Below are 15,254 nucleotides of genomic sequence, written 5' to 3'. Positions count from 1 at the left end.
CATTGATATCAATGGTCCCAATACCAGCTGGAAATATGAATGTTGTGAAATAAGGGGCCTTTCTTTTCCAAGGCAAATCAGAATTTTTCTTTCTTTTGAATTTTGGCGCAATTTCTTCCTCATTACAGTTTCGATGAAGTAATCATTTTTTAGTACCAAAATTTTGGTCCTTGCTGTATCTGAATCAAGCCACTTTGAAACATTTAACAGATTTTATAGGGAAGTTTGCATTTCCAATAGGGTTGGCCCCCGTAGGAGATATAGTGCCTTCAGTGTTCGTTATGGGATGAACTGTAGGCATTACTTAAGGTTCTTGGCAGCGTCCCTTTGGCCCAGAATTGCAACCCTGTTCATTCCTTTTACAGTACCTCCTTTCATATTATCTTGCTTCTGTCTTGCTATCCACCCTCTCCTAACAACTATATCGAAGTGCAACTGTGAGGTTTTCCATTCCATTCTAATAGGGTTGGCAGGTTGATGGTTCTAACAATTGTAAATATGTTCTTGCCATGTCATTTCGCAAAGAACTGTTCTTTTTCTTCAAATCTGTAAGCGGGATCCACGATCTTCCTTTTTTGTTTTTTATCATCCTCTGGTCGACATTTGGATCTTCTTTTTGAACTTATTGTTCCATGTAATTTTGATTCCGAATTGTTTTATTTCTACAAACAGGTCATAACTTGATAAATTAACAATATTTTATGGTCATATAGGTTCTCAAGACAACTAATCATAGACATAACCACTATTAAACTTAGGCTGTAATTTTTTTGGCCAGAGAATAGAATCCTTTCTCTATTACGCAGTTTATTGCATTTTCATTGTGAACAAGATGAAGATACTGCTTACTGTTTGATGCTTAGAAATCGGTGTCTCGTTATCATTTACCGAATAGTCTGAGTTTCAGTCTTCTACCAAACAAAAATAATACCATGCACTTGGCAATCTGTAGCAACCTAAAAATGATAAGATTCCTAGGAAATTGTTCGAACCGTTTGCTACTAGAATAAAATCAAGAACATTTTTCTGTGTAGAGTCACTATTAGCTTCTTTGCAAATTTCTTTCAGTATATCATTACAAATGGAATGTTAAAAAGTCTCAATTGTGTTTTTGCCACGTAGTTCAACTTTCATTGATTTAAAATTTTCAATTGTCCCAATACCAGCTGGAAATATGAATGTTGTGAAATAAGGGGCCTTTCTTTTCCAAGGCAAATCAGAATTTTTCTTTCTTTTGAATTTTGGCGCAATTTCTTCCTCATTACAGTTTCGATGAAGTAATCATTTTTTAGTACCAAAATTTCGGTCCTTGCTGTATCTGAATCAAGCCACTTTGAAACATTTAACAGATTTTATAGGGAAGTTTGAACATTGTTTAACCCTCTGTCAGTATGGAATAGATAGGACTTTAATTTACAAAAAAAAAACAAAAAAAAAAACAAACAAACAATAAAATTTTGGAAAAATAAGGTCTGTCCCTACACTCAAGTTTATCACACAGTATTGAAAACAGCGACGACGGTGTTGCCAATATCCATCAAAACATAGGTAGAATGTCTAAAATACACTTCAATCTTCATGACTAAATAAATGAATATCATAAAAGCTCCATTGATTACAAGATATAATTGGTAATTCCTTTGGTCCTAAATTAAGGACCATGGGAGCTATTGGGTTAATTAACAATAATGTTCCTTCAACTGATAAACAAGTTGACAAAAGGCAATGACAGGGAGGGATCAGCTGAAACAGATGTGGAAGAGTCAGCTAATGAAAGATGTGACAGTAAAGAATCAGGTGACACATGAGACAACAGACAAGAGTAAACTGATGAATAAAAATGTGAAAGAATTAGGCTTGTAAATGTCATATGGTACCATATCACTTTTGGAACTGCACAGCGGCAGTCATGATACAATTATATCGCAGACAGTTAAAAAGGAAAATGTACTTAATGCACAATAGACAAATTATGCCGTGAATTAGCCCGTTAATGAGGTCACGGTGAAAGATTTATAAAAATGCTGGGAGCTAAAAGTGTTATCATTAAAATATTAATAATAATGATAACGCAGATTAAAGGTTTTGAGCTAGAATAACTTGGAATCTAGGAATGAGAGAGAGAAGTCACAGTCTCTATGTACTGGCATTAAGCAATTAGTTTCTCAGAGTCATAAACATTCAACACAAGAAAAATAACACATTTCTGTGGTCATGATACTCACCCAAACTTTCTTCATTCTTGAGAAGCTGTGACGCATTCTTTGACCAAATCAATCTCAGCCCTGAAAGAGAGAGAGAGAGAACAAAACTCAGGTGATGTGTATCCATTTTCACAACATCAATTTTGCATGTTCCTACAAAGAAGGGTTGGTTCTAGAGAAACACAAGCAATCATTTACAGAATGTATATCATTTGTATGTTGAATCAAAATGAGCCCATCTGATAAACGTTCCTTATCTATATAGTACCTACAAATAACATCCTACCACTGCTCACACTGAGTAACCAGAAAGTGCAAGATAGAAGAATTCATCCATTTTGCACTTCCTGATTACTAAAGCTGCCTAAGCATTTCTTCCTCGGCATCTCCCGCTGCTCTTTCGTTCGCCCTCCTTATCTTCTTGTCGATTTGACATTCCTATATACCATAGTCAACCAAGAAATGTTGTTTCAATGAAGTTTTAGTGCTAATTTGGATTTAGATTTGGGTTTAGAACAATTTTAGCTTACTTGCCCATATGGAATCTTTGGGCAACTCTGGTAATTTGCATAATTTAAGATGCTCTCCAAGCACAGCTTGAAAACTAACTTTTTTATTCTCTTGTTCTTATAGCTCTTATTATGGAGTTTCTTCTACAGAATCACTTGAATATGTTATTCTTCCAATAAAAGTTTTCTTTCAATCTTTATCTGTCCTCTAATTTCCATAAGGAAATAGAAAATATAAGAAAGGTTTTTATGAGACTTGGACGCACAAAATATTTTATTTGCCAAGCTTTTACAAAGGCTAGAAAACCTTTTTATAATCAACCGACTGGGAAACATGAATTCAAAAGAGGTCAGTGTATTCCGCTTTCTTATCGTAGTTACGAAAGCATGCAACATTTATTACAAGAGAACAGGGGAAATAGGTTGGATTGATATTTTAGGTATAATTGCTCATTAAAATAATGTTGATTAAGGATCATGAAAAAGAAAAGACAGATGACGTTGGGGTTTACGTGGCACCGTGTACAGATTGTAATAATTGTTATTGTGGGGAATCAGGAAGGAGATTGGGTATAAGATTAGAAAACCATTAACGATCATGTAGGATGAGGTCAAAATATGGTTCAATTGCCAGGCACACATTAGAATCAGTTCATGTAATTGACTGGGAAGGAGAGAAAGTAATCTACAAAGATAACAGCGTAGGTAGACGCAGAGTAGATAAAGGGGCTCTTATTAATATTTCAAACATGTTTGAGTTTAACAAATCATTTACCCAAGAGGATGCATTTTTAAATTTAAAAATGCATCCTCTTGGGTAAATGATTTGTTAAATCCAAACACGCTTGAAAATATTAATAAGAGCCCTTTTAATTACTCTACGTCTACCTATGCTATTATCTTTGTAGATTACTTTTGCTCCTTCCCAGTTAATTACATGCCCTGACTCTGATGTATGTCTGGCATTTGAACAATATTTCGACCACATCCTACATGATCGTTTATGCTTTTCTAATCGTATACCCAATCCCTTGTCTGATTCCCCATAATAACAATTATTATGTACAATCTTTACACGGCACAACGTCTGTTGATTCTAAAAACTATAAATATAAGAAGACGTTGTTTGCACCACTCCTACTGCCCGGGTTGTCTCTTTCTCCCAGCCAGGCATTGGCAGGAAGAACCCACAATGCAGGTGCTGATGCTGATGGTATGGACGAGGGATCGGCTGAACGGACAGAGAAGCAATTCAACCAAGGCAATCGGCCCGTCTTTTGGCCAGACAGCAGATTAACGACGGAATAACATGATTCGGATAGTTTGTTTATGTTGTTTGTCTCTTTTGAAACTGTTCTAGCGTCTTTTCTGGCCTTCGTGAAATTATGTATTTGTGCCTTTAAAACCCAAAAATCAGTACGGCTGATGAGGTCTACTGTTCAAGAAGATGAAAGCTTACGTCTGTTGTGTTCTTAGAATATGAGAATCATTACTTAAATAACTGTGTGAAGTAGTAATTTTGGGACAGGAAAAACCGCCAATATTCATGTAACCGGCCAGGTGTACCAACTAACCAGCCACTTCCTCTTGTACTTCCTGTATAGTCAAGTGACATTAAATGTTCAAAAACATGCAGGATTATCAGTGATTGATTCCTCATTAGGCCAAGATTTAATAATGGCGACGATCAAAGAGGAGTTAGCCTAATAGGCTATATGAAAAGGGCCCACAAGCTCGACTACCCGTTGCTTTTAGGTAGGCCATCCCAGGCTATGCATGATATTCGTTTTCTTAATGTCATAACATGTTTGTGGCTGTTATAGCTTAGGATAGCTATATATTTTCGTGGGAGTACGAAAGAAATAAGACATTATTTGGGCCTAATATTGATCTAGGGCAAGGGATCAGACTAGTGGGATAGCGTAGTCTTGCTTTATTCGTCAAGAATAGCCTAGCCTAACACAGCATGGCAGATTTTGCTAGGTATATTGAACCATTTAGAGTTCACAGTGAGGATGGCAATGTGGCCAACAGATGGCAGGACTGGACAACAGATTTTTGGAATGTTGTTGTAGCCTATATCATTAAGGATAAAAAGAGGCAAAAACCCCTACTGCATTTACTTGCGGTGAAAGAAATAGCAGAGATTTATGTAGGGTTCACAGATACACAAAAAGGAAGGGAAGACGATATGGAAACTGCCACAAATTCAATTGAGGAATATTTCAAACTTCAGGTCAAACGGTTTTATGAAATTCATAAATTTTGCCAGTGTGTGCAGCAGCCTAATGAAGAGATTCAAGCCTGTTTCAAGATTGTAGGAATTAGCCAGAAACTGTATGTTTGGTGATAAAGACAACGAAATTCTTACACAAATAATGGAACGTGGTACATCGGAACCGGCATGTGGGAAGATTTTGAAGGAGGAAATAACATTTTCAGAAATTATAAAATTTATTCAAGCTGAAGAGCAGTCAGAATTTCAAGCAAGTAAAATTGGAAATAAGGATGCTGAAAAAGTTAATCTAGCCAGAAGAGCAACACATAGGTCTAAGCCAATAAAACAGGTTATGCTCAAACCTCAAGCAATCAAAGGACAGCAGAGTACATGAAGGAAATTCATCACTTGCACATTTTAGAGAAAGAGCTCACTGAGTAGAAAGCAAGGATCTTGTATAAATTCACAGCATGGATCAGATGGAACAAGACAACAGAAGCAAAAGGGGAATTCAGCATTTAGACCTAAACAGGACTTCACTCAAAAGGCCTACGAATGGATCGTGCTGGAGATGCAAATTTGAGTACCCACACACAAAAAAACAGAGTCCTTCAATAAGTAAGCATTGCAGCAAATATGGTAAGGAAGTTCTTTTTACTAGGTTGAGTTCAGAAAGGAAAACTGTTAAAAGTATTGATGAACATAAGTATAATTTTACCAGTGAAGGGGGTAGTGATGAAGAAGGTAAAATATTTTATGGTAACCAGGCTATTTGTAGGAAAAGTGATATTGAGAGACCTATGGTAAATGTTAACATAAATAATATGCCTATAATATAATATGTCTATGGAAGTTTGTGCTGACTCTGGTGCAACATTCGCCATTTTTGTATCTGTAGATTATGATAAATGGAAGAATAAGGTAAGTTACGTAAAAGCAAGGCTAAAATATATCCTTTTGAAAGAGTTGTACCTCTTTCGTTATGGGAAAATTTGATTGTCAGATATCTGCTAAAGGTAATAATGTGAAAAGGGCAATTTATGTTGTGGAAGGTACACACTCTTGTCTGTTTTAGATTATAAAGCCTCTTTTGAGTTGGGAATTTTAAAGTTCATAAACGCAGTTGATTCTGCTAGTGGTATTATGTCTGAGTTTAAAAATGTCTTTGAAGGCATAGGTAAGTTGAAGGGTTATAAGATTAAGTTTCACATTGATGATACTGTACAGCCTGTTGCTCAGCCATATAGATGTATCCCTTTCCAGATTCACAAGCAGGTAGAAAAGAAACTTGAGGATTAGGAGGCAAATGACATAATTCATAAGGTAGAAGGACCAACTCCGTAGGTTTCTCCTATAGTGACAGTACCCAAAGGTTCAGATTTGCAAGATATAAGAATGTGTAAATATGAGACAAGCTAACAAGGCTATTAAAAGAGAGAGGCATCTCACTCCAACATTGGATGAGATAATGACTGATCTTAACAATGCAAAGGTATTCTCCAAACTTGACTTAAACCAAGGGAATCATCAACTTGAGTTTCATGAGGATTCAAGGTAGATTACTACATTTTCCTCTCATGTTGGTCTTAGCAAGTATAAAATATTCCAGAATATAATTAGGGAATTGTTACCTGATATTAAAGGTGCAACTAACATTGCAGATTATATTCTTATATATGCTGAAATACAAGCAGAGCATGATTGTATTCTTAAGAAGGTTATGGAGAGGTTGCAAAATAGAAATTTGACTCTCAATAGAGGTAAATGTAGATTTAATAAGAGTAATTTGAGTTATTTTCGTTATATTTTCTCTGATAAAGGTGTGTGTCCTGATCCTAAGAAAGTACATGCAATAAAGAATGCCCCAAGACCTAATAATGCTAGTGAAGTTAGGAGTTTTCTAGGAATGTCTAATTATTACTCTATGTTTATACCTGATTTGAGTACAATTTCAAAGCCTTGAAGAGATTTAACTAAACAATGTTTAGTGGAAGTGGGAAGCTGACCAATAGCAAAATTTTGAGGAAATTAAGAATAGGTTAACTTGTTCCGAGGTCATGGCATATTTTGACCCTAAAAAAGATATTTCTCTGCAGGATTTGGTACTCTACTAGTGCAGGAAGACTTAAATGGGGAAACAAAGATTATTAATTATGCTAGTAAATCCTTTTCAGAGGTAGAGCAGTGGTACTCGCAAACTGAGCAAGAAGCTTTGGCTACAGTATATTCTATTGAAAGATTTCATATTTACTTGTATGAAAATGTTTTAAAGTAATAACTGATCACCATCCCATAGAAAAACTTTTCAATAATCTAACAGCAAAATTAACAGTAAGGTTAGAAAGGTGGAATTTAAGATTAATGCCATATGACAGTTTCACATCCCTCCTTACAAAAGGAAGCTGAAACAGGAATTTGTGAATTACATTATGACAAATGCAGTACCAAAATCCTTAAGTGTAGAAAAAATTGAAATGGAAACCAAATTAGATAAGACTTTAGAGAAGGTCATAGAAGCAATTAAGACTAACAAATGGGATGTTATGAGAAACAAAGAAAATATTAGGAGGTTCACAATGTTTTACAGGAGTAGGAGAGCTTTCTTTGTGAATGAACCATGTTATAGTTTTAAGGGGCTCAAGGATTGACATCCCTTGTATACTAGAAGAGAAGGCGATAGATCTTCTTCATGCAGGACACCAAGGCATTGTTAAAACAAAGCAGCTTTTAAGAGAAAAGGTTTGGTTTCCAGAGATAGATGACATATATGTATGTATGTATGTACATATGTATGTAAGCTGTGTATTAAAGACTTTACAGGACTATTAAATCTTCTTAGCTTAATGAGGAATCAATCACTGATAATCCTGCATGTTTTTGAACATTTAATGTTACTTGCCCATACAGGAAGTACAAAAAGAGGTTGCTGGTCAGTTGGTACACCTGGCCAATTACATGAATATTGGCAGTTCTTCCTCTCTAAACAAATGCCTCCCAAACTTACTACTTCACACAGTTACTCAAGTAATGATTCTCATATTCTAACAACACAACATCCCTCTTCTCCTTGGAAATGAACTTGATCTTCATTAAGGCAAGAATATACAAATAAGAAATATATATATAATATATATATATAATATATATCTATATAATATATATATGATATATATATATATATACAGGTGGCACTCCCCGGGTTACAACGGGGGTTCCGTTCTTGAGAAGCATTGTAAGCCGAAAATCGTTGTATCGTTGTAAGTCGGAACATCATAAAAAATCCTAAGAAAACCTTACTTTTAATGCTTTGGGTGCATTCAAAACTATGTAAACTGCATACTTATTGCATTTTTCATAAAAAAAACCTTCAAATATTGATTATTTAGCATTTTTGGTATTTTATTTCTTCTGCCAGATCAGTACCTATTATAGGTGTCGCAACCCGGGAAATAATTTCTTATGAATATAATTGAAAAGTGCCTTGACTCAGAACGTCGTAAGCCGAACCCGTCGTAACCCAGGGACTGCCTGTATATATATATATGTGTGTGTATATATATATATATATAAATATACTATATATATATATTATATATATATACATATAGATATATATATATAATATATATTATATTTATAATATATATATAGATATATATATATATATATATATATATATTATAATATAATATCATTAATATATATATATATATATAGATATTTATATTAATATATTATAGCAGATATATATATTATATATATATATATTATCGTATATATAAATAATATATAGATATATATATATTATATATATATACTATATATATATAATATTATAATATATATATATTAAAGAAGAAAGTAAATGTGTTGGTGAATTGTGATGCATCAGCTTTCTTGGCTTGGAGACAGAGAGAGCCTAGCGACAGCCTTTTTTAAAATGAAGGAATTGATGATTATGCATTGTGAGGTCGGAGATCCCGTACAACCAGTTACTGTGGGATTTTAAGGTGTGTCTGACAGCTACATGCGTTCGTGCATGTAATAATGGGTCCAATCGCCCAACACTAGGAGAAAAGGCACACTCTCCTGAGACAAAGATAAGGACGGTTCGGAGGACATGAGGTGTTGAAAAAAACCCACCGAAGGTAGGGAACATTTAAAAGACTTAGGAACAGTTGCATTTGAAAAGAGAGAAGTGTGATCTGTATACATTGTTTAACATTAATTAATTAATTGTGTGTTACGGAATATAATGGATATGTCTCTTTGTTTCAGATGGGTCCCATGTCATTATTCTAGATAATGGGATTCCCTCTTGACTATTGAAAATGTAGCAATTGAAAATTTGGGAGTTTGGGGGTGATTACTTAGTCCAATTCAGAAGAATAGAATGACAATTTACAGTTTTTGTGGGTCAGACTTAGTTCTTAATATGACATCTTTTAGTCACTTTGTTCCATATTATGTTCATCCAGTTTAGGAAATAAATAGCATATTTTTGTATTTATGTGAATTCATTAGCCTATTTTGATATCGTTTGCAGAGGGAGATGGCCAGCAGCTGAAAGGTAAGAGTTGCCACTTGTTAAGTTTTGATTAACCAGTGCCTTATATTTAATTTGCTCAGTTATAGTTGGTGGCAGTGTTTATAAAGCTTTTTATAGGCTGTAGGAATGCTAGCGAAGAGACTAATGCTAGTTTAGGCATATGTTTTTGGGGAGGAAAAGGGTTATAATTATGTAACAGGCAACTCAGGGCTTTCTTTGCTGATTCAAGGGTTTTGTGTTCGGGGCGTTGGGTCTCTCTCTCTGCATCAGACAGTGTAGCTAGTTAGTGATTTGTGTAAACTTGTGTTCCGAAGTTTTGAGGATCTAAGTTTAATTTTTTGGCATATTAAAGTGTTTACCGGGTGTGGTAAATAAGTTACGCACATTTGCAATGCGTATACAAGTTTGGGTTCCGGTCATATGAAGATGTGATTGTAATTTCATTGTTTCCTTTTTTTCTCTTTTTATTGGTGACGAATTTGCTCGAAGTGTATTTTTGTTTTGATGTCTCTTGAGATTCGATGGACATTGGGGAGGTTTTGTAATAACATGAGCAAGGTTTTTTGGTTATTGTGAGTTACGCCCTAGAGAGAGAGAGAGAGAGAGAGAGAGAGAGAGAGAGAGAGAGAGAGAGAGAGAGGCGAGTGCCTGAGTGAGTGAGTGAGAGAGGGAGAGAGAGAGAGGTTGGTTGCCAGGCGCTTGGGAGAGTGTGAGAGAGAGAGATGGTTTGCTGAATGAAGCACATTTTTTTTTTTATCTCCTCCCTTTTTTTTTTGTTATTCTTGGTGTGACCTTGTACTGCAAACAGCTGTTTGTGGGATGATTTACTGGGAGCGGTGCATGTTTGTATTAATTTTACTCTCGGTGACAGAGTATTAATAGAACCATTTTTGGTAATGAAAGGGATTTTGTTGGGCAACAGACTTTTGCTGGGTCATCCTGCATGTAGGAGACAAATTTTCGATCCATGCGTGTGTTAATGGGATAACAGTTGGAATACCTGGTATTTTTCTTCCTTATGATGACGTGATTAGAACTGAGGATATGGAGATTATTGAAAAAGGGGATGTGTTTGGTGATGCTAATGGTGATGATACTGGGGTTACAGGGAGTGGTAATATTAAAACCCACACTGGTGATACGGGAAATAATTGCGGGGATGTAATGCGGCATATTGGAGTTAACAGTGGTAACAATTTTGGTGAATGTGACTATGACAATGGTATAATGGGTGGTGATACTGATACTAATATTGATGTTATTTCTGATACTAACAATGGGGTGGATGTAATGAGAACTAAGGGTGATGATGTTTATGGGATTGTGGAAAGGGGACGTACTAACCACAAATACAAATATAAAGGTGTTTTATCAGAGGGTATTGTGTTAATGCCCAGTTCAAAGACTATGGTATAAGTCATTATATATATATATATATATATATATATATATATATATATATATATATATATATATATATATATTTCACAGGATTCTCAAAAACTTCTAAATAAAAAAATTATTTAATACGCCAAAGTGTTTTAACGTGCCTAAACTCCCATTATATGCTACATTTCCTTTCTTATGTGAAGACAACTTTCGGTGGAATTTCTTGAAAATCGTCCAATAAATTATATATATATATATATATATATATATATATAATATATATATATATATATATATATATATATATATATATATATATATATATATATATATATATATAATTTATTGGACGATTTTCAAGAAATTCCACCGAAAGTTGTCTTCACATAAGAAAGGAAATGTAGCATATAATGGGAGTTTAGGCACGTTAAAACACTTTGGCGTATTAAATCAATTTTTTTATTTAGAAGTTTTTGAGAATCCTGTGAAATATGTATAATATATATATATATATATATATATATATATATATATATATATATATATATATATAATATATATATATATATATATATATATATATATATATATATATATATATATATATATATATATATATATAATATATATATATATATATATATATATATATATATATATATATATATATATATATATATATATATATATATATATATATATATATATATATATGTAATATATTACATTTTCTATACAGATAAATTCCATATCTGTAAATAAACCCATGACCCAAGGGGTCATTGGCGAATTAGGAGTGTAACCTCGGCGCCATAACAGGACGTGAAACTAGACCATGCTATGCAATGCTTGCAGTAGCCTGGTTTGCATTTGCCTGAATAAACATTTAGTGCGTCTTGTAAACAGGTCACAACACCTTCCATGGGAAGCGGTTGACCTATTCACCTGTAGTGGAAACACATGACTTCCGAGCCGTATGGCCACGTGTTCATTTATTCTTGTTATTATATAGAACGCTGAGATAACTAGTGTTACACTATCGACGCGATCCTCTTGTAGTGCAGTTCAACTTAGATTTCCCAACTGAGCGGTCATCCAACCAACCATTCCTAAACTCCAGTGATGGAGCTAAGAAATAAAGTTGTTAATAACTTAACTCAGTCCATTTGAGTCATCTCCCTTATTCTAAAGAACCAAAATCTACTAGATATCACTCAGACAAGAAGGGGAAAAAGAACCACAATGCTTACGTATAACAGACGTAAGAAAAGACATACAAACTGTCGCCGTCCTATACCATTGTAAGAGGTGGACAGCGGACAGTAAGAAATGGTGGCAGCAAACAGCAGGAAATGGTAGCAGCCCTAAATCTACATTTACAAAGAACTATCTACGTCTACCGAAGCAATGGAATCATCGAGAATCAGCTATAAATCAGAAGTAAACTGCATCCTACGAATACGAAGAAATGTCCTTCATCGAGACGAATTCAAGCATCCAAATCAACGTTTAGTGAACGATTTTCATCACATATCTTCAAGAATCAAACCGGACGTGAATGCAGCATCGGATCTTCAATGGGAAGTGAAACATTCATCAAATAAACAACGCACGACCAGAAGCCAAGGCAAAGAGATTGGGTCAAGCGCGGAGCAACGCGAGAGAGAGAGAGGCTGTGATGTCATCACGACAACAAGAGTCTTCCTGCAACGCGAGAGAGGGAGAGGTTGTGACGTCATCGAAACACAACAGTCTTCCTGCATATATACTAAGCTAAGTACATCCTTTATCCATTCAGGTTTTATCAGTGAAGTGTTTTACATCACGAGTCGATCGTTCATTATTCCTGGGGCGAGTTATACGTAATCTTAATCTTCCTTCATTACAGGAATGTATCTTCAACTACGAATTCTCGCCTGCAGAATTTTTTTTTTTTCTCTTTGTTGCTAATTCCTTTTTCTTCCAGAAGTTCTCCGGAAATATCTTTATCACATTATCTGTCTTTAATATTATCATTTTGGGGGACTTTCATATAATCTGCAACACATCTTCATTTTATATTGCATATGCGTTTACGCAGTGGACGTGTGTACTCATATAGATACTTTGATAGGATCGCAAGGAATCGTAGTGATAAGAAAAAAGTAAAAGTTAACATGGCAACCCGGTAACCCCAATCCCGTGGTTACTCTAGTGAGTGCTAGGTCAGCTATAGTACCTTTTCAAGGTTGGGTCAATGGGTTCCTGCCTCAAAACGTCGAGTCATAGATCTCATCAGTAGATGCTCATTTAAACGCAAAATGCATCACAGACCCATCTGTACAATTACAGGAAGCTAAAAGCTTCATAGACTTTGCTAAAGGAGATGCAAGCGCATATATTAGAGGAGTCTCTTTCCAAGAGGGGGTTACATGGGACGATTTCAAAGTTAGGCTACGTGCTATATATGGGGGTGAAGAAGCCTTTGACGTAGTTTTGGCTTTAAGGAACATCCTTAATCAAGCCTCTATGACTCAGCTTAATGTTGTAGAACGGGCGGCAGTAATTGCCGCCCGGCTAAATGAATATCAAGATAACTTAAGTAACTCCACTAGGGTTACAAGAACCAATATCGCCATGAAAGATTTCATACGGCTAATATACTTGACTTGCATGACAGTTATGTTGCCTGAAGCTTTAGTCCGGTGTTTTGACAAAAAGCTAATGCCCGACAGTATGGAACTAGGTGTGTACAAACAGATCAAAACGCACATGCCTAAGTGTACTGACCTCGATCCCTTGCTTACTCAGGTTTTTGCAAAAAATGAAAATAAGCCACAACAAGTAAACGTAGTTCATAATAATCAAGCTGCAGGGATGACTTGTTACCATTGCAAGCGCCCAGGGCACATGATTTCAGACTGTAGGACACGTTTTTGTTCAATCCATAACAGTTCCACTCATTCATATAATTGTTGCTTCTCGCGAAATCAACAGCAGAATCCTAGAAACACGCGAACTGTTAGCAATGAAAACAAAAAGAAGAATCCTCAGTACTATAAGAAGAAGCAGGCAAACAGCAATGCTGTTCAACATCAGAAACAAATAAATCGTGCTTCAAGTAACTCTGTTCCCGGGCCATCTAGCCAAAACTCGCAAGGTCAGACGAATTTTCCGAATGCGCAAAGCAAAGCAAATACCACATAGTCAACTCCAATGGGGGAGAGGATGATGTTGGGTCATTCATATCAACATCTTTTGTATCAAATAATCCATTTAATCATTTACCAGATCATTGTGAGACAATCGATTTTCCTATGAAACACACGGCCGAATCCAATAAATCAGTGCAGGGTCCCGTAGATTTGCAACAAATTCACGCAATAATAAGCCAAAATGAATTACGCCCCACATTACACGCAGTAAATTTAGAGCACCGATCCTTCACATTATTTTTTTATTCTGGTAGTCCACGTAATATCATGGATTTGTGGACTCACCACTTGTTATTTTCGAACTTCCCTATAGAGAAGTCCGGAGTAAGGCTCTCGGGGATCGGAAATAATGAATTAAATGTGGTAGGAATAACACATATTCAGTACAAGGTCGGTAAGCGCACGTTTACCGATATCTTTATCGTTGTACAAAACATTGATATGTATCCAGCTGTAATTATAGGATACCCCTCTATGGGCACTCAAAACATTACCTTAGCCCCTGCCAAACACGGCGTGTATATCAAAGGAAAATTCTATAAGTCTTCTATCACCTTAAAATCAGTTTTGGACAAAAAGGAGACAACAAATATAACAGTAACGTACGTTGAAGAACCAATCACTTGTCTCATGAATAAAGAAATAATACATGCGACCCAACAGAATTCTCGCTCACCCATTATATCAGCTTGCACACAAACTCTCAAGCCGAACGTAACTTCGAATATATTAGTGAGTAAAGAAAACTTTGCCAGGATCTGAAATGTTAATCCTTTCCGACAATCTGAAAACTAACGGATTGCCCATCACACAAGCCATTTATACAGTCATCTCACAACAACAATGTAACATTGAAGTCTGTAATCATTTGAATACCACTTTAGTAATTCACAAAAATCAACATATCTTGGATGTGGAAGTTTATAAACATTGCATTCTTACCGTTGCTGAGATCAATCACGCTCAATCAGTTGCGGATGAATCCCTTTTGCAATCTATTAAAAGTAAAATCAATAAAGACATTCAAGAGGAGGAAATTCAGCAGAAATTTCTTGATCTTTTAACTGAATATCATGATGTTTTCTCCACTACGGATGGATCCTTAGGAAAAACGGATGTCATAGAACACCAAATAAGGTTAAAAGACAAGCAGAAAGTTATCTATGTACCTTTGTACAGACTCCCTATGAA

At 35.3% G+C, this 15,254-nt stretch overlaps 1 protein-coding gene across 2 annotated transcripts in view; it reads right to left on the bottom strand.

The window, feature by feature from the left end:
• The window catches only part of LOC135206277 (alpha-(1,3)-fucosyltransferase C-like), a 239,250-nt gene that overhangs the window by 212,595 nt on the left and 11,401 nt on the right, over nucleotides 1-15,254 (bottom strand). For both annotated transcript variants that reach the window (XM_064237696.1, XM_064237697.1), the window contains exon 2: nucleotides 2,226-2,285. In XM_064237696.1, the coding sequence (XP_064093766.1) occupies nucleotides 2,226-2,261 (36 nt within the window). In that variant the 5' untranslated portion in view covers nucleotides 2,262-2,285. The remainder of the gene's footprint in view (nucleotides 1-2,225; nucleotides 2,286-15,254) is intronic.

This window comes from Macrobrachium nipponense, chromosome 29 (genome assembly GCF_015104395.2).
Source record: "Macrobrachium nipponense isolate FS-2020 chromosome 29, ASM1510439v2, whole genome shotgun sequence".
Classification (NCBI taxonomy): Eukaryota; Metazoa; Arthropoda; class Malacostraca; order Decapoda; family Palaemonidae; genus Macrobrachium; species Macrobrachium nipponense.
Note: the sequence above shows the minus strand (reverse complement) of the source record. Positions and strands in the feature narration are given on the sequence as shown.